Genomic DNA, 23739 nt, shown 5'->3' with positions numbered 1-23739 from the left:
CATACTGTTTCTAAACAGGCAAAAGGGGAAATGAGTTGAGGGAGAAGAGAATTTGACCAAAATTACCCAACTCGCAAATAGCAAACGAAGGATTTCCTGCATTTAAGCCCGATAAGCAGTGAACGAAGCTGTTTTTACATGTAGGACTTACAGGGGAAAGGAAATACTCCATTTTTTTTTTTTCACTTGCTAGAATGTGGATATTGTATTGGATTAGGAGAAACAGTTTTGAGTTCTCTGGTTTTGTATCTTGTTTTCAGTCTGGTTTGCTAAGGAAATGAAACTCGTGCAATCACGGTGGGTGTGTATGGGTAGCTGCACACATGTCCTGGTAGCAGCTTTTGAATGCGTTGGCAAACTGTAGCAAGTTGGACACAAAGTATTGGTCTCACAGATAACGTAATTCAAAAGTCTTGGTCTCAAAGGTAATGTAATACAAATGTTGTGAAAACAGGGGGACAGTTGTAGGTGCCAGGCTGTAGCCTGATAACATGAAATTCATGTGATAGAAATCATACTACTTTAGTTTTGATGTTAACAGAACCATGCACCTTCTTCAGTCATGTTTTAGAGGTTTCCTCTGTATTAAGAAATTAATTAATTAAAAACCCAACAACAAAATGAAACCTCATAAAACAATGCAAAATTAGGAACTGAGGCTTAAAGGAAGAAAGCCAAATACAGTCTTATTCATAATAAAATAATGAACTAGAATAATGCTCATGGATGGATGGTACCAGATTTCCAAATTTTCCTTCAGAGAGTAGAGCTGGTGGCAGCAGAAAGCTCCGCTGCTGTAACTTAAAGGAAGAAGGAGGAAACAGAGATGAAAACAGGGATGAAGCTACGTTCATGACGGAGAATATTTATCTTAGTGATCTCAGATGTCATAATGAGGCAAGATCTAACCAAAAATATCAGCATAGACAAGGCCTTGCTTGGGGCTCAAGGAAGGCAATGATTCAAGTTCTAGCACTAGAATATGCCGTTTGAGCATGTGTCTCATGTTAGAACTTCCTTGCTTCTTTACAAGCACTGCTCCCTGTCCTGCTGGTGAGATACCCTGCCAAGAGGGTGTGATGGAAGCTGGAGAGCAGGTACATATATTTCATTTGAGTACTCCTGAGCAAGTCAGAAATTTTATTTCCCCTTTTAAAACAAGTGTTCCAGTATAATTCAGTTCCCCCTGCCTCACCAATGTGAGCAGACTTCAACCAAACCAAGGCACACAATTTCCATTGTGTCATTCACATTCATTTACCATAAGAATAAAATGCAGTGAGAGAAGCTAAGACCTTTTTACATGGGATGGACTAGGGAACATTTTTATTCTTGTTGCTATAGTAATGACTACAGCTAATTGTGCAATCACTGCGATTACACATTTAAAAAGGATGGTACTTTCAAACAGTAGCAATACAACTGCAATGTGAAAAAGTGATGTAATCAAGGAAAGATGGAAGCATAAGTCAACAGAATGCTTAAGACATGTTTATTGGATTATGATGAAATATTTTAAAGAGGAAGTCTGACTTAGTTAAGATCTATCATCAGCTTCTTACATTTAAAATCAGCATTTTGCTCTTCCACAGCTTTCTTTTGTGACCTTAACCATGAAACATTGAGTTGACTAACAGCTACGAGCCATTTTAGGGGCTTGGCCATGGAACAGAATCCAAAACCTAAAGTTACTCAGATTGACCACAGACTGCATTCTGAGCTGAGAGCAAATGAACATAGTTACTGGTCATTCTTTCTGATAGATTATATCATAAAACATCATTTGAGGTGTGGAAGAGGTCTTCGTTGAAAGGAGGCACTTCCTTTAATTTGAGGTTACGGAATTTGTTCTGAAGACAGATTCCCTTCAAAGGGAAAGGAAGTTAACAGTCTGGTTTTGTAATGTTTTTAAATTCAAGGGCTCAGGTACTAGGACCCCTAAGAGAGATGCTCTCACTCATAATGTTCTGACACTCATGATTCTATTATTATATGCTACTGAACATTGACAGTGGTATATATTAACCATTACATTTTGTTCAGTACTGCTACAGCTACTCTCCCTGATTAAAACTGAAGCCAGCTATAGATAGGGCTTCTAATCCAGAAAAGTGACAGTAATACTTGACAAAATTGCTATTCTGAGTGGTCCTTAAAACAGGAAACAATACACATTGCTTTAAAGTTGAAAAGGTAAGGAGATATAAAACTGGGGAAAGGAAAGGATCTTAGGAGTTCAGGAAAATTTACATAATTTTAGGTCTAAGTAATTGACATTGCCCTCTATTCATTTTGCATCTAGCTACAATGGACCACCAATGTCCACTTGCTCTCTGCTTACTTAAAATTTTCTTTATTGCATCAATTTTCCTGATTGTGTTTCTAACAGCATTTATTTCAAGGTATCTATTAAATCTAAGGAACTGAGGAGCGGGTTTTACATTCCCTTCCTCTAAGTCTCATGGTATCAGCAGAGGAGTGTTAAGTATTCTCCTTCAAAGGGTCTGAGAACAGTTTTGCTCCCTCCTCAAGGTATGTTCACCATTCACCCATCATAACCGTAAGGCCTGTAGAGACTGACCAACGTATCCTGATGATATTCTTCAGGGACAAAGTAGAAGTTCAACAAAGTACTGTGATGTGTAAAAAATTTTGTAAAAAGCTTTGAAAAAAACCAGGATTTTTTCTAATTAGCTGCAAATATATGATGAAATATCACTTCTCTTCAGCTGAAAAGGAATCAATTAAATTACTCAGTCTACCGCCCTTCCTCCTGGACAAGTGGAACAAAGAGCCTTCAGGTCTAGCCATACATAGACAGACTAACTGAGAACAAAAGAGCACATGAGAGAAAAATGGAGTCATAGAGAGCTTAATCTTTCCCTTCATTCACACACATGGCTGGTAAATTTACCTTTTGCAGCCCACACAAAGACTATTTTTTTCCTTTTAAATAACGGTCAGTTCATTCTTGTACCAATAACAGCAGAAGAGAGGCAGCCCTTGGCAGCCACTATCACCTGTAGCCACACTTTCTTAGCCTGGTTCTGCTTCCTTCTGATGCTCCAGAACCATGGGCTCGATGAGTTGCTGGAATGGGTTTGAAGGAAGATGCTCTTCTTTCCCTATCCTCTACCTTTCTTCTCCATATGACTCACATAATGAGCATATCAGAGAAGCAGAAAGAACAGCAAGCAAAACCTCATGAGAAGAGCAAAGAACCTTTCCCTTAAAGCAATGGAGCAGGACAGTCCCTCAATATAGAAGAATGGGGCTTGTCTATGTGGCATATCATGTCCACTTATATTTGCAGCCTTCAATTCAGTGATCAGTTCAAATCAGCACAACCTTGCATTTCAGGGTGAACTCCCCTTGGAAAAGGTTCCTGCCCTGCAGATGAGATCAGAAAGGGTAGAGAAACACCACTTACCACACCCACATTCTGTGAAACCCCTATGACTACTCCTCATTTCTTCTCACCCCACATTCAGCAGGAGCTGTCACTCCTACTTGTTCACACAATCCCTGCCACTGACTGTGTCACTGCAAATAACAAGGGCAAAATTATTATCTCTGACCTTGAACACTGCAGCAGCAAAATTAAATTTTGTCCACTCAGTTTGGAAATTTGAAGCAGCTCTGCCAGAAACAAAGCACATGGAAATCATGTCTGCATTTCCTTCCATCTTGAAGGAGCAGTGTAATTTTAGAAAAAAAATAAGTAAACATCACATTAAAAAAACCAAACCTCAACACTTCTGTGAGACCAACTTTCATCCTGTTATCCTTTCAAAGGGACTGTTATATCCACAGCAATTTAACTGTGAAACCAATTTTAAAATATTTAAACAATACACTTAGTATATTTCTAGAGAGTGATGTCTGGCCTCTTGCTGCTGACCAAGAGATATCCTGTAAAGGAAGTAGCTAATCACTGTCTCCTTGGAAAATGTTTACAAAGGGAGTTTGGGATGATGTTATCTACATCCTGTTTAAGTAGCTATTTTGTTCTTTTAAATCAGATGGTGAACCAAAAAGAAGCATTCTTAGCAGTATTGTTATGCTTTTCCTTTCTGTATCTTGAGTTTCTAGATAGTTATTTCAAGGGTACCAGCTGTTTTTCACCTTGTCCATCCATACTTTATACACACACGTTTTAAGAAATAAGGTGTTTTGTGCTATTCTTATCAAAATCAGTTGGTAAACTGTATGTACACGTAAGCAAGTGAATAAAAACTGATCAAATATGTTAATTCTGAAAGACCAAAAAGGAAAGAAAGCTACCTTGCTATGGACTACTGGAGGGAAATAAAAGTTATGATGACAACACTGTTGTACTCAGTTATACTAAATAAAAAACTTGTCTTTCCCTGATATCAGAATTAAATGTGATTTTGGTTTCATTGATGCAGAATACAGATTTCAGTTTGCTATATCATGACCTTTCACTGCATATTGCCCCACTGTGTGCTGCTTTTGAAATTCATGAAGGAAATCATATCTTGTTTTATGGTCAAAGGCAATATTGACACCCACAGACATGAGACATGAATTTTGAAGTTCACAAATCTTCAAGGGACCTCTCTGCATGGTTACACTGTCATAACTGCAGTGGCTTAAAGACACAGTCAAGACAAGATTTTTAGGTATAGATAATTCCTTTTATTAGACCAGGTAGTATAATATAGGAAAAAGTACACAGATTTCCAGATGTTGCGGTTTTTAAAGTTTAGTAAATTTTAGCTTTCAACATGATTTCCTATAATACTACTGCATTCTGTTTGGGAGGTCTGGATGGATGGGCAGCTAGATACACACCTGGTGAAGAGCAGTTTGAATGGTCAGGCTCGTGGGGTAGATGTTGTACTGTAACTGGAGACCAGCAGTGAGTTGCACAGGGGTCTATGCTGTGACCTGTCCAGTTTAACAGTTACCAGCAGTGCTGGGGGAGCTGGTGCAGTGCTCTCCCCTCAAGCTGATGCAGGCAGCATCAAATTGGGATGACAATTCAATACACTCGAGGCCAGGGCAGCCACCCAGAGAGACCTAGACAGGCTGGAGAAATGGACTGATCAAGGACAAATGCACAGTTCTGCACCTAGGAAGGAAGAGACCTTTGCAACCAATATAGGCTGGGTACTGGTGAGCAGGGAAGCAGCACCGCTGGAAAGGAGGTGGAAGCAGGCAGAGGCTGCACACGAGCCAGCAGTGTGCCCTGACAGCAGAGAGGGCCAACAGCACCCCAGGCTGTGCTCACAGGCACAGAGCCAGCACACAGAGAGAAGTGATTACACCACCTCTAGATGGATCCAGTTATGGGTGCCCCAGCGCAAGAACGACATTGAGAAACTGGACTGCCTTCACCAGAGGGCTACTGAGATTGTTGGAGGCCAGAGCACTTGTCCTGAGAGGACAGGCTGAAGGAACTGGGCCTTTTCAGCTTGGAGAAGAGATGGCCTTCAGGAGAGATGCAAGAGCAGATTGACTACTTTTGAGAATACTATTGAGAGGGAGCCAGGTTTTTCACAGCAGTGCACAGCAGGAATATGAGAGACAACAAATAAAGCAAAACAAGCAAAGACAGTAATTAGATTTTTTTTTTTAATTTTCAAGGGTTTTTTTTAACCATGAGATCAGTCAGATATTCTAACAGGTTGGTCAGAGAAGCTGTGCAGCCTTCAGACTTGGAGGCTTTCAAGATCCAGCTAAATAAAGCCCTGAGCAACTAGGCTTCATCCCACAGCTGGCCATGCTTTGAGCAGAAGGCTGGGCCTGAGGTCCCTTCCAAACTCAGACATTGTGTGATTCTGAGATTCTCTACAGAAACCCTTAAGTCTACTCAAAATCTTGTAGCTTTTTAACTGTGCCAGTTGGTCTGATAAAAGTTACTGCCTTTACCCACAAGCTATGTCTTGCCTATAATTTCCAAGACTAAAACCCACAGATATTCCATAAAGTGGCAGCATGTTTACACTTACATGGGTCATTACTAGGACTGGACTCATTCAATCTATCCCACAGACCTTTGGCATTTGAAGTGGACAAACTTACTCACCGTAGCTGTAACAATCAGCCTGAGTGTTCACTGAGAATGGTGGTGAATCCATGGCTGGCAAGTAACCCAAAAAATGCTATGGCAAAATCAAAATCCAGCAAGTCCAAGTATCCAATGTTCTACTCTAGGTCCTGGCAGTTTTTCTAAGCTTATCCTTTTCTGCTTTCATGAATTCTAGTCGTGGCTCTCTTTCACCTTGTTTAACTAAAGGCTGACTGGTGGATGCTAATGTTTAACTGAAGCAACCCTTACAGAAGAAATGCAAGTATAGAGTAGCGAGAGAATTACTCGAGGTCTGATAACCTCAATGGGGTTATCAGACCAAAACCTTCACAAACTCTGCTACTTTCTAAAAATGAAAATGTCTGATAAATTGGTGAATGTACCCAAAGCCTAGATCATCCTGATCAAAAGGGATGACCCAGGCTTGGAAGAGACACAAGAACCTCTCCACTAGCTCTAACAGAAATCAACACACCAACAAACTGTTTTAAGAGTTTTAAGGGCTACAAACTTCAATTATAACAGAGAAGTACATTTAGATGATACCTTAAATAGGGCTGACAATACGGGACAGAAAAACTTCAGATGAAGTTTTACATGTGCAATTGCTAGCAGGCTCTCACTGAGGACAATCTGTTAAATCCAATGACTCTGATTACTACCTCGTTTGCGTAAGATTTTGCAAAGGTGTTGACTTTTCATACAGTGACTCTTCTTAGGTTTCTATTTGCTATTCTTCTTCCCAATTATGTTAGCAAGCTTTTCTCCTTTTCTGGAATTGCTTCATATACTATATTACCTGGCTTGCCTCTCTAATGTTGTCGACTCACCCTGCCACATATCAGATGCTCTGTCAGTGCCAAGGAACCTCCTCATTCATGATCCCCCACCACAAGGACACAGAAAAGCTTTCAGAATGAGGCTGTGCTTTTACAATGATCTATGTTAAACAGATCTAAGTGAACGCTACTGGAAAAATGTGTGGTCTTGCTCTCTTGCCACTGTTTGGTTGTGGCAGCAGTTGAGCTAATGTGAGTGGGTGGTGAAATGAATTAAATAATTAGTACTGTATGGCAGAACAGGTACAATTTTTATTTAGGTTATGTGAGTTTATTTTTTTGCTTGGATTAATTTTTGTGTTCAACCCACTGTTTGGTAGTACATGCTCTACTAGTTGACCCATTGTAAGGAGCAGGTATGGACCCAGAAAAAATAGCAAATTGAATGAGCTTAAAATAAGATTTGAAAGCATAACTTTAAGAAAACTATTTTTACTCTGATTCAAGGCCAAGCCATGTTTGTGGACTTGCAGTAACTTGGAGGGAAAAACTTGTATCTTGAAGTACAGCTGAACTCCAAAGATCCAGCTTGACCTGAGGCAGTAAGTTGGTTCTTTCACTTGGTTCTAATGGTAAAATCCAATTTATAAGTTACTATTGTTGCAAAATCTTTCAGGAATCTGAGCACAAGTGTACAAAAATGCCTAGCTGGTCATGTTCCCTTGGGAGCACTATGGTCCATCCTAGCCATTGTCATCTTGCAACTGTTAGTGTGGCTCCTTTGGATCATAAGTTATACTTTACAGCAATTAACTACTGATTGAAGCTCTGAGAATAGAAGAAATGTCTTGCCTTTCCACAGAGCAAACCTCTGATCCTCTGAGAAGACAAACCAAGCATGAATCTACTTTACACTAGGAGATCATTTCAACTGGAGAATGTCACATTCAAGGATCAATATGTCAGACTGCTGTCTGGGCATGTAATTTACAACTGAATATTTGCATGAGATTGTGTACTGTAAGATTTACTTATGGATTACCTTCAGGCCACAAAGCTGGAAAGCACTTGTTCTTTCAAACCTCCATTTATTTGTGTATGCATGCATGCATGTGAACTTCTCAAGGAAAAAGTGTTAAAGAAAAAGGCAAGATGGCTGGGATGTAGTTCTCTGAAGTACAATTCAGTCAGGAGATTGGCTTAACAACACGGCTGCCACAGAGCACAAGATACGTGATCTTGGATATATATTACTGTATTTGTGTTTCTTAAACGACAGTGACCTTCAAGCTCTATGCTAGGAATGAGCTTACAACTCACTAAAAAGAATGTCACCTACTGAATGTGATTGCCAGGAATATGTAGGGTGTTTCCTTTTACCTGGAAGCAAAAGTCAGGTTGCCCCAGTCCCTGTTGTGATAATGCTATTTATCACTGCCTGAGAAAAGCCAGTGAGCAAAATTGATCATTTTGGAAACCTGAAGAGAAATGTGCCCTGGTTGTTGGCAGAAAATTACTTTGAATACCTGAACCTTGTCAGTTAGTCTTAAAGAATCAGTTTATGAAATCCGTGTGAATCTTGGTGTCAGGCACATTGGCATTATGATGACTAAGTAATGTTTAAAAACATAAACTGAGCTCTAAAACAAGATCTTGATAATGCAGCATCTCTGGGACCCTGTACTTTTGCACTGCTCCGTTGAGTGTATTTCTCAACAAAAGACTATTTGGGCAGTTACAAGATACAGGGTAACTTTTCCCCTTCAGATTTCTTGCCTGGCCATTTCTTCTCAGAAGTGGAAAAGTTGACAACATCGAGTTGGAAGAGCTCTCAGAAACTCCTAATCGTGATACAAGAACCATGAAAAACACTGGGGCCTCTTTCCTTGCTCTTCAATTAAACTAGAGGGACACTGTAAGGTTAAGCCTTTAAAATGGCAATCGTCAACGTGGGCATCTCAGTTTTGTGCCTCCACCTCAGCATCGCACAGAGGCTCACTTGGTGAGCCAGCCGCGTGTCCCACGGGGAGAATGACCCGGGACCGCCCCGTCAGCCGGGCCCCGCCAGGCCCCGCCGGGCTGGGTGCGGAGGGGCCGTGCCGGCCGCTCGCCCCACGCTGCAGCCGCGGCCGGGCGAGCTCCGCTGGCGCGCCTCAGCCACGCGTGAGCCCCGGCAGCTCGGCCCGCCGTGGGGAAGGAGCTTGCTCGGAGGGGCGGAGAGGGGAGGAGAGGAGAGAGGAGGGGAGGGCAGGACCTGCCCTGCCGGGCCGAGGAGGTACCGTGGAAAAAAGTTGCGGCAGCTTTAGAGCCGGGCGGTGAGAGTCGGGAGCGCGTGTGGGTACCTGGTAAAGCCGGCGGCTTCAGAGAAGAGCAGCCCCAGCTGAGTACTTCCTCCTGCCGATAAGATCTTCGCCAGCGCTCGTCACGGGTGGCGGCCGCCGCCGCCGTCGCTGCCCTACTTGAATCGGTTTCAGACTCCTCCCGAGACGGGAGCGGGAGAGCGGTGAGGCGGGAAGGAGGAGGCGATGCGCGGGGCCGCGCCGCTCCACCCGGCCTCCTCCGCCGCGAGCCCCTCTCCCTGCGCTGCTGGCAGAGCCGGCCGGCCGGCGGAGCCGCGGCTGGAACCGGCATGGGGACCTTAGGCAAAAGGAGAGAAAACCAGTGAGTTTGCCGTGCTGCTTCATGTCCCCGTCGCCCCCCGTCCCGCGGCGGCGGGTACCGGGGTCGGTGTCACCCCACCGCGCCTGAGAGCGTGCGGTGCCCGGTGGGGCGGGCGCGGCTCTCCCCGCGGCGGGGCTGGCGGGGTTTCCGTGGGGCTCGGGGGTGGTACTGGGGGGGCCGGCTGGGGCCCTCCCGAGTGGGACAGGGAGAGGAAAGAAGCGCGGGAGGGGGTGTGTGGGGGAGGATTTTGTTTCACCCTTCGGGATGGCAGGGTGCGCCGGGCAGGCGGGTCAGCGCGGGATGGAAGAGCCTCACGTTACGGTGTCGGCTGAGCGGGAGCGGGCTCGGTTACCTGCGGCACGGCCGGGGGCCGCCGGGCCAGGGGCCGGCAACGCGGCTTTCACCGCCCTGCCGGGGAAGCGGCACCTGCTCCGGGGTCAGTCCGCGAGAGGACGGTCACTTATTGGTGATGTCCTCCCCACCGCCACAAGCGTAAGGTGGAAATGCAGGGTGGATGCCCCCCCACTGCCCCTCATCCCGCTTTCGTCTCTTTGTCGTGTCGGGTGACTGCTGCGAGAGGACCTGTTCTAAGCAACAGCCAGAGGTGCCACTGGCTGAGCTTTGCCTGTCCAGTGTGGCCATGTCGGCCACAGTATTACTGTAAACTTTTTTCGGGTGTGGAAACTTCAGGTTTGCTCCAGCCCGTTGCCAAAGCCTGAAATATCTTCGGCCTTAACTCCTGCTTTGTTACTACTTGTTAGGATCCTCTGTCCTGTGTTGAAGAGTCATTGGAATAAAGCTAGGAGAGGGGCTTAAGCTTGTACAAAGAAAACACTGAAAGTTAATCAGGCCCTTTTTCTTTTTATATGAGAACAGGAAGTCAGATCACAAAGCTAAGAGGGAAATTGAGAGAAAGGGGGAAGGGAAGAGAACATTTGCGTGTCGGGCACCGTCAGCCTAACTACGGCGGAGCTCAGTGATGGTTACTGCCTCTGAAGGGTCAGGTGTGTATTTTCCTGAATTTGAAACTATGGAGGCCTGGGATCAGTGTTGGGTTGTAAATGACACAATGGTCAGTTTTGAGGCTTTTCCAGGATTCAAATGAGACAGAAAGGTAAGGATAAGGCTGTGCATTCACGGGGATGAGGTAGGGTCCAGATTGTCTTAATAAGGCATGCGTATGTTTAACTTCATGCAGGAGTGCCTGTTCGGGGATGTTTGTGAATTTACTTCTACTCTCTGTATGTAATACGCACACTGGATGAATTTCTGTGCCTTTTCTTCCCGGGGCTGTCAGCTGATTAATAGAGTCTTGCATAGTGTTCCAAGAAAAGTTTTGTGAAAGCTTAAGATAGCAGCTTAAGGATGCTGGAGTCACTTGTTTAGGAAGACTGTGGAGTGTCTGAAATAAACCCAAAGAATCCCTGAAATTTCGGGAGTCCCTGAAATAAACCCAAGTTTTATTGAAATGGCAGTACTTGTTGTTCTTTTGTGAACTGTATGGTTACACTCTCAAGTCAGATTTTGTAGTGGTTCTTGTTATTTGCAGGCAAATCTGTTTCATCACTTTTCATCAATACAATATTGTTCCTATTTACTATTTCATAGAGATATATGAACACGTATGCAAGCAACATGCATTTAATATTATCCATAAACAAACACACTCTTGAAATATAAGATATTATATGATCAAAACACAAGCCTAAAATTAGATATGTCCTTTATTTTGGTCTCATCTATGGTTGTTATTAAATATGTTTATTTGCTCATCTATACTATTTTAAAACAACTTAATAGGAAAGAGTAATACAGGATAGATGCCAATTAATGTATTTGTTTTGACTGTGAAATACTCCACTATGAGGTTGTGCTGATATTTTGTTTACTTAATAGTGATTTTCCAAATTAAATTAATAAAGCTAGTCTGGTGTTTTCTGATGTGTCTAATAGTTACATTTTCTTCTCCTTTACTTTTGGTGGCCACACAAACGGATGGTGGTAGGTTATTGCACACTCTTTGACAAAGAGACAAGACTTCTGATAATCTTGACAGATCATTCAGGGAGCTCTATAACCATGTGCTCTGCAACTGACATTTAGCAGAAAATTAAAAAAAAGTCACTTACTGAGCAGTCCCTTTGGTGTACATATTAGGTGGGAGGGTTATGTCTTTCAGCACCCTAACTAGAAGGAGTTAATTGTCCTTTAAATCTCTCCTCCTTTCCCATGCAGTGTAAAATTTGCCACTCTATCTTCTTGTATTTATTTCACTATTGTGCTTTCTTTTAGACAACCTGCCCAAGCATGCAGCACTGCCCCTGAATCAGCACTGGAGCTGCAGCAAACCAGCCCCTGTCCCAGCCTCTCAAATCATACTCAGGTCATGATGGTGCCACTGGGGCACCTAGCCAAAGGAGCCACTTTGGAAGACCTTCTGGAAACCTGCATTCAGTCTTTTGGTGAGTGCCTGGAGGTTTTTAGAGTCATATTAATTTGTTTCTGTCCTGGCTATGTTTAAATCCCTTACTAGTGAATTAAAAGGATTTATTGGTGGAGAAGAAAGGTGTTAACTAAGAATTGTCTATGCTACAGGTGATTGTATTTTTGGTTGATGGATGTGTTTATGCATATGTGTGTAATGTATGCTAAGAGATTAGTGTAACTACTGCTTTTTCTTGAGGCAAACAGACAAATTTCAATCATCTATACATCTGAGACTAGTTTTGTTGTTCCTTCAAGTACTAATTTTGTAAGTTTTAGAAAGTAATCATTATATTTTTGCATATTGAAATAACATTCTCGTAATGCGTGTAAGCAACATGTTCATATTAAACCTTTTTAAACGAGAAGGGCTGTTTTTATACTAGGTGAGATAACACTGGATTGCTTTTTGCATTATCAGTATAGAGTTAAAGTTGCTTCTCTATAAAAGAGAAGGAATCCAAACAGAAATCACAACTGTATTTTTTTATTTGAGCCTATCGGTTATCCATTCATCTTTTTACAATAAGAATTGAAATATGGATAAACATAACCATTGCCTAAGCTATGTATCCCTAGTTTTCTTTTCCAACTTTTTCATTAGTAAACGTGTTTATATTTAATATTATTAAAATATGTTATTTCCAAAGACTCTTAAAGTGATTCTGAATAATTTGCTTGTAAGTAGCACATCTGTTTGTTAATGCTGAGTCTTTCAGTGCTATGAGCTACTCCCAAAGAATATGTGGCAAAGTCTTAGTTTCAGAAGTAGTCCTTAGAAAATAAATGTACTTGAAGACCCACTCAGCTGTAAAATAATTATCTATATAGTTAAATAGTAACACATCGTGCTGATCTACGGGTACAGTGCATAAATACTGTGTAAACAATGACTAATCTTTCACATTTGTTTGAAACGATTTTTTTTAAACTTTAAAGCCTTCTAATCAGAATGTGCAGAGAAATGCATGTCTGTGAAAAGCTGGTGAAACATGTAATCGTCAGTAATGTCTTGTTTCTTTTTTGCTTCTTTTCTTCCTCAATTCATTACTGTGAAGACACTGAACTGCCATAAAGCCCTAATTCCTTAACAAATGTTGATTGATATTTTTATGAATTTCAGTTCAATAGAAGGGGGATAAGATATCTAAAACATAAGACCTTTAGGCAGTTTTAATATTGTGACTACTTGACCAATATTAATGTTTCCACATTTTAATGAAAAAACAATAATATAAATGTAACATTATTAAAATCTAGTAAAATTATTAAGGTGATTGTTTTTAAGTAGTGTAGGTGAAACCCTGGGTAGGAGATTATTTTTGGCTAACACTCTGTATAGCAATATAGACGTGCTTAGGTGTTCTCAGATTCCTGTGCATCAGTTTATTAAAAGGACTAAGGTAATGAAGAAAAGCAAGTGTACCTGTGCAGTTCAGCTACACATGCACGTGAATATTTCTTAAGTGTTTCATACTTCAGCTAGAAAACTTACTGCAGTCCATTAGATAGGGTTTTCTTGACCTTTGACAAGCTGTACATAGGTTGAGCAAGGTTGTAGTGCGTCAGCAAACATCATTATAACTCACTAAGGGCTGCTAAAATCATGTTGTGTGCTGCAGAGCTTTAGACTCTTCATTGGGCAATCCATGATAGTGTCTGTATTTATGCATCTTCTGTGACATTATGGATGTTCTTATGCTATGTTGGAACTTCCCATTAAGGTATTCAAATAAAAATACAGCTTTTAAAACTCTGGATAACCTCCATAATGAAGTTCATTAAAGAAGGCTCTTGTAGCTTTGTATCAACAAAAACAGTGCAAAAATCATTCTCATTATTGTGCCAATAAATGAAGAGGTGAAAAAAACTTTAATTTGGCATTTTGAAGAGGAGTGGGGTTAGGGAGCAAAATGGGGAGAAAAAAGCATAGTTGCAGAATGATTACAAGCGATATGAATGGTTGAGCAAGTTTCTTCCCGTGCATAGTGCTGAACTAAATCTTCTACCCTGTATGCTAATAGTTCTGCTTAGACTGAGATTATATCTTCAGTTTTGGATATGCTGACCTATAATATTTTGTATATTATTATATAAAGTCATTATTGTGATTCAAGCAAGTTTTATTTAAAAGTTTAAAGTACAGAATCTCCCCAAGACATTGTACATTTGAAGTTTACTTCCTGGGAAAAGCCCTTGATTCATTTGCTGTCTCATCTTAAGGAGGACAAGAGGCAGTAGATAGAGATGGTGATGTGTCATATTTCAGAGTATATGCTGCATGAGGTTAACATTATACTGCACTTGCTGCTGTTATGTGTACAAATACAATTTCTCTGTAATGGATGCAGCTGAGTTTATGTTCCTGGACTCAATTATACAGGCTTGGAAAAAGCAAATAGTGTGTAAGAGAGGCTGCTGTCAACAATGGTATGTGAGGAGAGGTTGGCAGTCTTTTGCCGTATAGGCAGAGAATATCACAAGAAGGTCTAGCAAAGAAGGTATTAAGAATTAATACACGCTTACAGCTGTGAAGAACACAAGCATAAATAGCTTGTCTTACAACATGGATTAGGAGAAGAAAGGAGGCAGGGGATATGCTAAATTGAAATTAAGAGTGAGACAACTAAACTTTGCTGCAGTATTGTAAACAGATTCCAAGATATTTCGTAGAAAGACTTTGTCCAGAGAGCCAAGATAATCTAAAAGCTTAGTCAGTGCAGTTAACTTAAATTCCTACTTTGGGGTGATTAGTGTGTGCTCTTTCACCTCTCAAATTTGGTCTTCTTTAGCTTGGACTGCTGAAGGACAGGCCATGTGCCTTAGCGACAGAAACAGTGAGGGTCATATGAGGTAGTCTGAAGTCATGTAGGTGGTCACTACATCTGAGAGAGTAGCATTATACCAGTGTTTATTCAATAGCATGATGTGGAGATGCTAAAAGTAGAGGTTTCTTCAAGTCCCATGAAAGTTTGAATCAGAGTGACTGAGATGAATCATCCTGCAAATGACTTGCCAAAAGTAAAGGCAACAAAAAAGCAAGGATGTAAGTGAAGGCAAGAGTATGGGGAAAAAATAACGTGGTAAGAGTTTCAAGGTAGGAAGTGTCTTAGAAAGGAGTATTGGTCCTCTCTTAGGAGAAGATCTGTAGACACTTGAAACCAGTCTCATCGGTTTTAAGAGAAGAGATCTAGTTATACAGGACAGTGATTCAAAACACGTTCCATGTCTATTGGAAGGCCTCCCAACATTATAAGTAGCTAGAGGATGGTGTTAGTGCTGTGATCTGGATTGACAGGAAAAATTGTAGAGCACAAGTAAATGCATCCCATGTGATTGCCTTAGAAAAGAAGGTGAAAAAAAGAGAAAGAAGGAAGGGAGAAAGAGCAGGAGGTAGGGTAAAATGATTAAAAAAACTAGAAAATACAGTAACTGCAAAAAAGATTAGATTCAGTGCAACCTCTACATCAGAGATAATAACTCTGAACAAAACGGTCATAAATAGATAATTAGAAGTAGTTTTTCCATTGGCAACAAGAGGGCTGTAATTTCAGGGAAGCAAAGAAGTAGTTGAGAGATCTTGGCCTGGAATATGACAGCTTCAGGAGGGAGATAATTTATTCTGCAGGAAATCTTCATTAGTTACTGTGTTTCTGGAGTGGAATTTTACATAGGACAGTGACTTTAACCCCCTACATCCATTTTTTCCCATTATGTAGTACATAAAATGCCTGGAAAAAATATACTTTTCACTGGCAGACAGTTCTCTGAAAGTTGATATGGCTTTGTTTCCTATTTTGTTGCTAGTTTTAAAGTCACTTCTCTATCAGCTTTGTTGTTGAAACCAGCATAATAGGGTCTTGTTTGCTTGCAGGTCAGTAGAATACAGGAAGCATATGCTTAGTAACACAGCCTTACTTTTATGCCTAGTTCTTACAGTAATCTTTGTGAGACTGCATAAATGCATAGCATATATTTAGTTCAGAAAGTGTTACAGATCAGAGAGGAAAAATGTATTGGCAGTGTTCACTGGGTACCGTAATTTGTTAACTTTATATCTGCTAATGTTCATCACGTTTATCACCCTAGAGCATCCTCGTGCTACTGTGAACTTGAAGTTCTAACTGTGTGTTGTGAAGTCAGTTTCTGATCTAGACAAATTTTTTTTTGGTAACTTCGCAGTATGTTAGTGCATGGCAAGAGGCCCCTGTTTCTTTCCTTTGACTGTCTGTTTTTATCTTATAAATGTACCTTTTATAATCTAGGGTAAGGTTTAAGGGTGCTTATTTTTTTAAACAAGCTTACCTTTCAAAGATCCACTGAGCTATTTTAACATGCATTCAAGCTTATAAACTGTGTAGGGTCAGGGGGCCTTTTCCTTGCCCATGCAAAATGTTTGTTTAAATTGTTTTTACAAGTGTTCAAAGACTCTTATGCAATCAGTACATGTGTCTTCAACATAGTGTCAATTTGATATCTCCTTGTTTTGTCTGCAGTAAAATCCTGAAATGTTACTTAGAATTACCCAACAAACAATTCCAAGAGTGCGCTTGAAAGCCATTATTTATTCAAACACTAAAAAAATCTGAGGATCATTTAAAAGCTGAGAAGTCCCTAAGAGCTCAAAATATTATTGTTATGAAGGTATTTCTGTCCTTAACCTATGAGTGCAAGATCTTACTCTTTGCCTCTTACATTTGAGTGCTGGAAGTGTTTTCCGTAGCATACGGATGACCTATGCCTATCCTACTATTCAGACACTTTAGTTAAAAAGAAATTAAGAAACACAATCTTCAAATGCATGTCACATGCATTGTCCCCGTACAGTGTCCTCGTGTTTGGTTTCTTTAAAGAGATGTAAGTAAAGGGCTTTAGGAAAGCAACCAAAATATTTCTGAGACCATGTAGTGTAATTCCATGTGAAATCTCATCCACAATAAACTGTTCGCAGTGGAGCTAGTTGTTTATACATATATGTCAGTTTTAACCCATGGGTGGCTTAAAGGAAGTTGGAAATTATAATTTCAAAAATTAGCAGTGTTCTTAATAGAATTTATGTGAAACTAATGCAATTTGCAACTTCTAATAGTTGCAATAGTCATAGACAGCTAGGTCTAAGAGCAGGTTGTGATGTTAAGTTGTTCTGCAGTGTTTGATCCATGCTAACTAGCCTGTTGTCTCAATGTGTGTAAAGTGAGATGTTTGTAAACAAACCTTAGAAACTCTGGAAGCTACATCCAGACTAATCTGGATGAAAGATGCCATGGAATTGTTTTCATCGAAATCAAAAATCTCACAAAGGTGCTGATGCTGGTGGCCTCTTATGTGTAATCTGCCTAAAATGATCCAAGTTAATCATAGTTCACATTTTCTGGTATAAAAAATAACTACATTATTGAGTTGTCTAGTTATGTGAACAGATAATGTTTTTATATTGCTCATGTCAATACCATGCAAAAACATATTGAGTCTTAGGAATTCTTTGAGAGCCAGCTACATATTGCATCCATCTCACAAACAACAACACAAGCAAGTTAGAGTTCACTCTTTAGGGCTGTAGACATCTTCTCCTCTAAATACAGAAAAAATGAAAACTATCCAGTTTTTCCCATTTCAGTTATCTGGAAAAACCCATTCTACTTGTAACATAAATACATTCTTCCAGTCTAGTTCAAACATACAATTAACTACTAAAACAATCACAGTTCAGTTAATGAGTTTATCCTTTTATCAAATTTACTATATAATGAATTCTAATACAGAATTCTTTTTCAAAGGCAATAAATTCTTTCAAGGCATATGCACACCCACAGAATGCGACTGTGACCATTTGCTTTATTTCCTCTTAGGTTTGCCTGAAAAATCATTTGTTTTTGTCTCATGCTGCACAGACTTGCAGGGTTCCATCCTTTGCTCTTGAAGCCTGGGCTGAATGTTGAGGTCTCCAATTCCCCCCCAGAGTAGTTAAATTTTATTCATGATGCTGTTCTGTATGAAAATGCTCTTGATCATTGTGTGTTAAGTAATCTGAGTGCTATTTGGTCAAATACAGTGCAGAAACCTTACTATTGCTTGGCAACAGAAACTATGTTAATGATCATTTAATGACATTGTGGGAACAGAGGAGTCATTACTGCTCTGTAGAATGTATGACATTGTGGGAACAGAAAAGTAGTTACTGCTCTGGAGAATTCTAAGTGCTGTTTAGCTAACTATTAAAGTTAATTGTGGTTGTACCAAAATGAATATGATTTCTTTTTTAACCTGATGTCTGTGAAAAAAATTTCCCAAAGAAAAGGAACTTTAGATATGTTTATATATATTTTTTAAAGTTCTCTTTAGCTAATTTGACTTCAGTTTTTTCAATATAATTTTCCAAAGCCAAGAAGTAAGTAAAAAAAACAAAATAAAACTTAGACTTTTTTCTTTATAAAGCAGTCTCCTATTTACTTATATTTACCACAGGGATACGACTGAAAATTCTATCTCCAGGCCTCTAAATATAACTTCAGGAAAAATCAGTATAACTTTTATTTAGCAATGCAAAATACTCTAATTGCCCATCACCAGCCAGCTGATACCCAGACAGTTCCCAAGCAACAGCAGCCCTGACAAACTTGCAGCCTGTTTTTAAATGCTAAGCATTACATGATATGACATGAAATATCCCATTGGTCAGTTGGGGTCAGCTGTCTTGGCTGTTTCTCTCCAGGCTCCTCACTGGTGGGGCAGTGTGAGAAGGCATCCCCAGCTGCTGGGTTAGGAGCTAATTTGCCATAGAGAGTAAACACCAGTTCCAGAAATACACCTACAAGTTAAAGCAAAGACTAGAAAGGTAAGTCAGGAATACTAGAACAGGATTAGAGCTGCAGCATGCACCAGTAATGAAAATCAAGGTCAGGAACTGGTACCCAAGCGATGTGAAACTTCTTCAAGCCCTTGAGAGGCAAGCAGCTTGGTGTCTACCAGTGTGTTCCAGTTTGAACCTTTGGATGGGACAGGCTTCATGCTTCCTTGGATGTGATGATCAGCTGCCCCTGGATCAATCACGCAGTTAGAGGGAAGCATGTTGTAAAGCACTGTGGTTGTGGGATGTGAAGGGGTTAAGCACACATCTGGGTTCAATGGTCAGATAGTGACACTGCCCTCAGAAGTTTCTGGTTCTCTTCTGGGTGTCTGTTTGGTCCTATCCCTCAGTGCTTATGCTAGAACAGCTGTGTTGCCAAGCATTGCACTTGAATTATTCAAGAGTTGTCTGCAGCTCAAAAAATGCACATGGCTCCAGTATCATGATTTAAAGCTTTGGAAAAAGTTTTGAATGCTCAAATTATGTTTTGTAGGCTTTGGAGAAAAGACTGTTTGATTAAAAAGTTTGCATCTAAATTTGCTAAAATCAATATTTTAAATATGCTGTAGAATGATGTGTGGTGTGCGTCCGTGTGTGCAAACTTTTTATCTTCTTACATGTACCTCATCTGAATATCCAAGGCTAATGGAATGCTTTCCACCCACATTGCATTTGGTTTCTCTTAAACTACACTTTAGTTTCTGAAAATCATCCCATTTCCCTTTGACAAGAGCTTTTATCTCCTTGTTTTCATTTCAAAGAATTACCCACCTAGAGCTCTTTCTGCAAGATGTAGCTTTCCAAAAGAGGGTAATGGTAATGTAGCTTTCTGAGTGAGGGTAATGGTTTTCCCTGGAGACTTTTGTCCCCTAATGTTCCCTACCCTGACACAGAACAGTCTTAATTCTTTTTGGATGCATATTATGCTCTCTTTTGTCTTGGATATATCTGCATTGTTTATGAGTATTTGGAGGAGCAGGAGTGGGTTCCTCCTCCTCTATTCTGTACGGAGTTTAAAGGGAGTAGACTTAATGAAACACCAAGTTTAGGGGGTTTCTTCTAACATCTGTGTTTACTTGGCTTGTTTAGAGAGCTGTTGGTGCAGGATTAATCACAAAATAGTGCAGTTCTTTCCTCTCAGGAAAATACTGATTTCTTCTAAGCTTAGTTTTGGAGTTTTTCTTCCTAAGATCAATTACTTGTGTAAATAAATTATGTATAACTCAATAGTTGCAAGCATGTATGGACAATAATCCAATTTAAAAAGACACAAACAGACCAAACCAAAACTTTAGTGCAATTTGCTAAGTTTTTTGGTGCTGTCTGCTAAACATCATGTCACTCTTGTTGAGGGGGAGCACCACCATCCTGTACAGAACTAAATGTAAGCTGGAGAGCTCAAGATTCCACCTGCTTTCTGCTGCAGCTAAAACTAAAAAAGTGTTCTATTACTTAATTACTGTGTCATCTTTTTAAGTTATTACTAATTATTATTAAGTTATATTCTTTCTGAAAGATATTAAGCACTTAAGATAATGATTTGAAATAAAGAAAAATTTGCTAAGGATGAGTACAAAGTTCTACTTAATCAGTTGTAAAAACAGTATGATAAAATCCTTAATATGCAGCATTTCTGCAGGAAAGGATCTCGTTGTGAAGATGGACTTTAAAGCTGGAAATGGTTTAATGATACCATATCACTGCAGAAACTCTTAAGTGGGTGCATAGATGGACGTGTGTGCTTTCCTATTTTCTGTATATGCATTGTACGTGTACATTTACTTACATTAAAATGTATGTGTATATAAAGGTATTATGTAAAGGATATAAAAAATAATATTCTAACTCTGGAGCTAAGATCTCCTCTGTAGTACTGTATTCAGGTTTGCTTCATAATGGTGTGAGCTACAAAGGGTTCAGAAAACAACATCAAAGTTGACCAGAGAGCTAGAAAACCTGGCCTCTGAGGAATAAAAAAATCATAGATTTGGTGTTTCTTAGCTGAGAAAGTAGATGAGGAAAGCAGCCCTTAAACAGAGAAAATATACTGATAAGGGAAATTTTTTTTGTGTCTGCTGGAATCTGGGCTTTAGCAGCCCAGGTTGCCTGAAATATTTGATTGGACAGAAAGGAGCACTCTTAAATGATGAGGAAGCTCAAGTGTTGCAGTAAGTCACCTACAAAAGCTGTGAAGTCCTCATCACTGTAGAATTTTAAAACCAAATTAAACTGGTTCTGAAGCATGATTTTGAGAAAGCTGATCCTGCATTGGAGCAGCAAAATAGAATATATTAGCTCCTAGCCCTGATTTCTGCCATCAACTGAGCTTTCAGCTGTCATTAAAAAATTAGTTTAAGTTAAATCTGCTTGCTGACCCTCCATAATGGTGTCATAACTGATAAGGAGAATGATGGCTTCTTACAAATCTGATTCTGACCAAATGTATTCAATTTAATGAAGAGAGTTAAATGACTAGCTCTGTTAGAGGATATCAAATACCAGAGCAAAAGTAATAAGCCTGGAGTAAGAAGGCTACTATGGGTTGCGTAAGTTTTAAGCTAAAGAGGAACAGTGTTTCCTGTCCGTAAAGGGAATTTCCGGAGAGTATCTACAAAATACTCATGAAATATTTTATTTAGTTTTGGTTGCTTCCAGCCATTTTTAGGTTATCTTGCAGTACTGCACCTTGCATGTGGGGCAGATGCATTGACTTATGGCTGTTTCAGTTCAGTCACTAAACTCTACCATGTGCTCCCACATGTATCTGCATATTTCATACATGTCTGTGTGTTTCATCAAGGTCTTTGAGACCTTGAGATCTTAAGAACGTAAGTTCCCTCAATTTTCAGGTCACACGTTGATTTAATAATCTTTGCAGACATTTATAGCACCATCCCCGCACCATCTTCTTTAAACTACCAGAAAAAAAAAATTGCAGAAGTCTTGAAGAATTCTGTGTAGCACATCAGAATAGCAAACCACGACTTTCAGCTTTGCACTGAACTTCTGGCAATTGCTTGATGCTTTCCTGCACTAGATTGTTTTTGGTGCCACTTTTTGATAACCACTGGAAGTCTTAAGGGAGTTTACAAGAAGTTGTTCGTGTTCTTAGTAGCTTAGTCACTGATCATGTGATGTCAGTGCTCTGTGATTCACTTCTGATTCATTTCAAATTATACTCTAGGTGATACAGTTGGAACCTGCTTATGAAATACATACAGTGCTTATGAAATAAAGGCCTTTTAGACCTAGAAAAGCTAACTTCTCTTTCCTGCAAAATTCAGTTTGGTTAAGACATCCTTGGCATTATTAATTGCCTTATCAATTGCATTCGTGAGTGGGAGGGAAGGTCTCAGTACAGCGATCTTGTCTACTGAACATATTCTTTTTGTTAAGTATATTTACCACAGACTCTTGGCCACCGGGACCTGGTGAAAAGCAGATAGTTTGCTCTTAAGGCCCTACTTACTGACTTTTGAGTAATTTGTTACTCTAAAGCATTCAAGGAACAAGCAATATTTAAGCTGTTTCTAAATCATGGATTACGAGAAGTCACTCACTGGATCATGCAGTAGAGTGGCTGATGGGCCTAGATTAGAATGTTCTTACCCTTGTGTGTTCTGAGTCTCACATAAGAAATGGGACTTTTGTAATTGTAGTCTTTAGTGGCTTTGTGCTGCTATGTAGATCATAAAATACTTATCATTAACTGTCACTGTGCTTTCACTCACGGAATTAAATGCTGGAAAAGTTTATTCAACTTCTGCTTTCTTGTTTGTTTCAGAGTACATTTATTAAAAATCTCAGTACAATAAGGGAATTTACAGGAGAAAAGCATTCAACCAGTTGGTTGTTTGTATTTTGCTGCAGCGAGACAAAGCTAAGGCTTACACAGTAATTTGCAGTTTTCTTTAATGTAAATTGACTTAACTGAAACACACCCATCCCACTTTGGTTAGTGTTCACTCAGTGGTTTTGCTCAGTAGGCTGTGTGGTTAGAAGCAGGTATACAAACGGAAATGAAAAGGAGTCTCAGAATTTTGAAACAAACTGCTGGGGGTTCAAGAGAATGCTGCAGAGGCATTCAGAGGCACGCTTGCAGCACAGTCAGGAAAGCCCTCTGACTGGCTCCACCATTTGCACAAAGATGCTTTACCATAAAATTGTGTGCTGCTCCAGTTCCATGCAGTCTTGCTGTTCAGTGCTCAGCTGTACTGGGAACCTTTAGATTTCTTTTTGCAGAGTGTTTGTTTTGTTTCTTAAGCCATCATTAATACAATGTTTTCTTTGTGAAGGTGAACCTTTTAGTTAGATGAGAGAACAGATAGCCCAAAACCTAGTATTGCTTTAATGTGTGCAAAATAATTGCATGTCATTGTAATAAAGGGTATCTCAGTTGCAAGATAATTTGGTCTGGATGTGGTGAAGCATAAATACACTTTTATTATGAAGGAAAATACCATAAATGTGTTGACCTAATCACTAATAGTAGGCAGAACATACTGTTTTTCTCTGCACCTTTGTGACATGAAAAAGGTAAAATGGAAGATAGACCTTCTAGACGACAAAAAGTCAGTTGGGAACCTGGGGCCAACCTCGGTACCTGTGTTATGTCATAGCAGAGGATTTTGGAATACACACAGTGAAAATGCTAAGAGAGAAAGAGTGTTATTTTTTGCCTTTGTCTGGAAATGATCTATATTGAACATTTTTGAGAAGCTGTATATTCTTAATAGTATGTGTGCACGTATCTATTGGGCTTCCAAATTAAGCATAAACTGAACTGCTTTCCTGCTTAAACAGGAGCTGGTGGATGGAGCTTCTGGCAGAACACCAAGTTTTGTCAAAGGATGAAAATTGATACAGGCCTCTGTGTGCAAGGCCTAAAATAATTTTACGCTTCCTGAAGA

The 23739-nt window shown here is 40.0% G+C and overlaps 1 protein-coding gene across 3 annotated transcripts in view; it reads left to right on the top strand.

Moving 5' to 3' along the window:
• The first annotated feature begins 9086 nt into the window (after positions 1-9086).
• Positions 9087-23739, top strand: part of RASGRP1 (RAS guanyl releasing protein 1) — a 39347-nt gene continuing 24694 nt past the window's right edge. The window contains exons 1-3 of one of the 3 annotated variants that reach the window (XM_032111191.1): positions 9088-9498; positions 10375-10502; positions 11791-11960. In XM_032111191.1, coding sequence (XP_031967082.1) covers positions 11885-11960 — 76 coding nt within the window. In that variant the 5' untranslated portion in view covers positions 9088-9498; positions 10375-10502; positions 11791-11884. Of the gene's footprint in view, positions 9499-10374; positions 10503-10544; positions 10613-11790; positions 11961-23739 lie in introns of those variants that run through there. The other 2 variants (XM_032111190.1, XM_032111194.1) reach the window with 2 other exon arrangements.

The sequence above is a fragment of the Corvus moneduloides genome, chromosome 6 (genome assembly GCF_009650955.1).
Source record: "Corvus moneduloides isolate bCorMon1 chromosome 6, bCorMon1.pri, whole genome shotgun sequence".
Classification (NCBI taxonomy): domain Eukaryota; kingdom Metazoa; phylum Chordata; class Aves; order Passeriformes; family Corvidae; genus Corvus; species Corvus moneduloides.
This window is presented reverse-complemented; position numbering and strand designations above follow the sequence as displayed.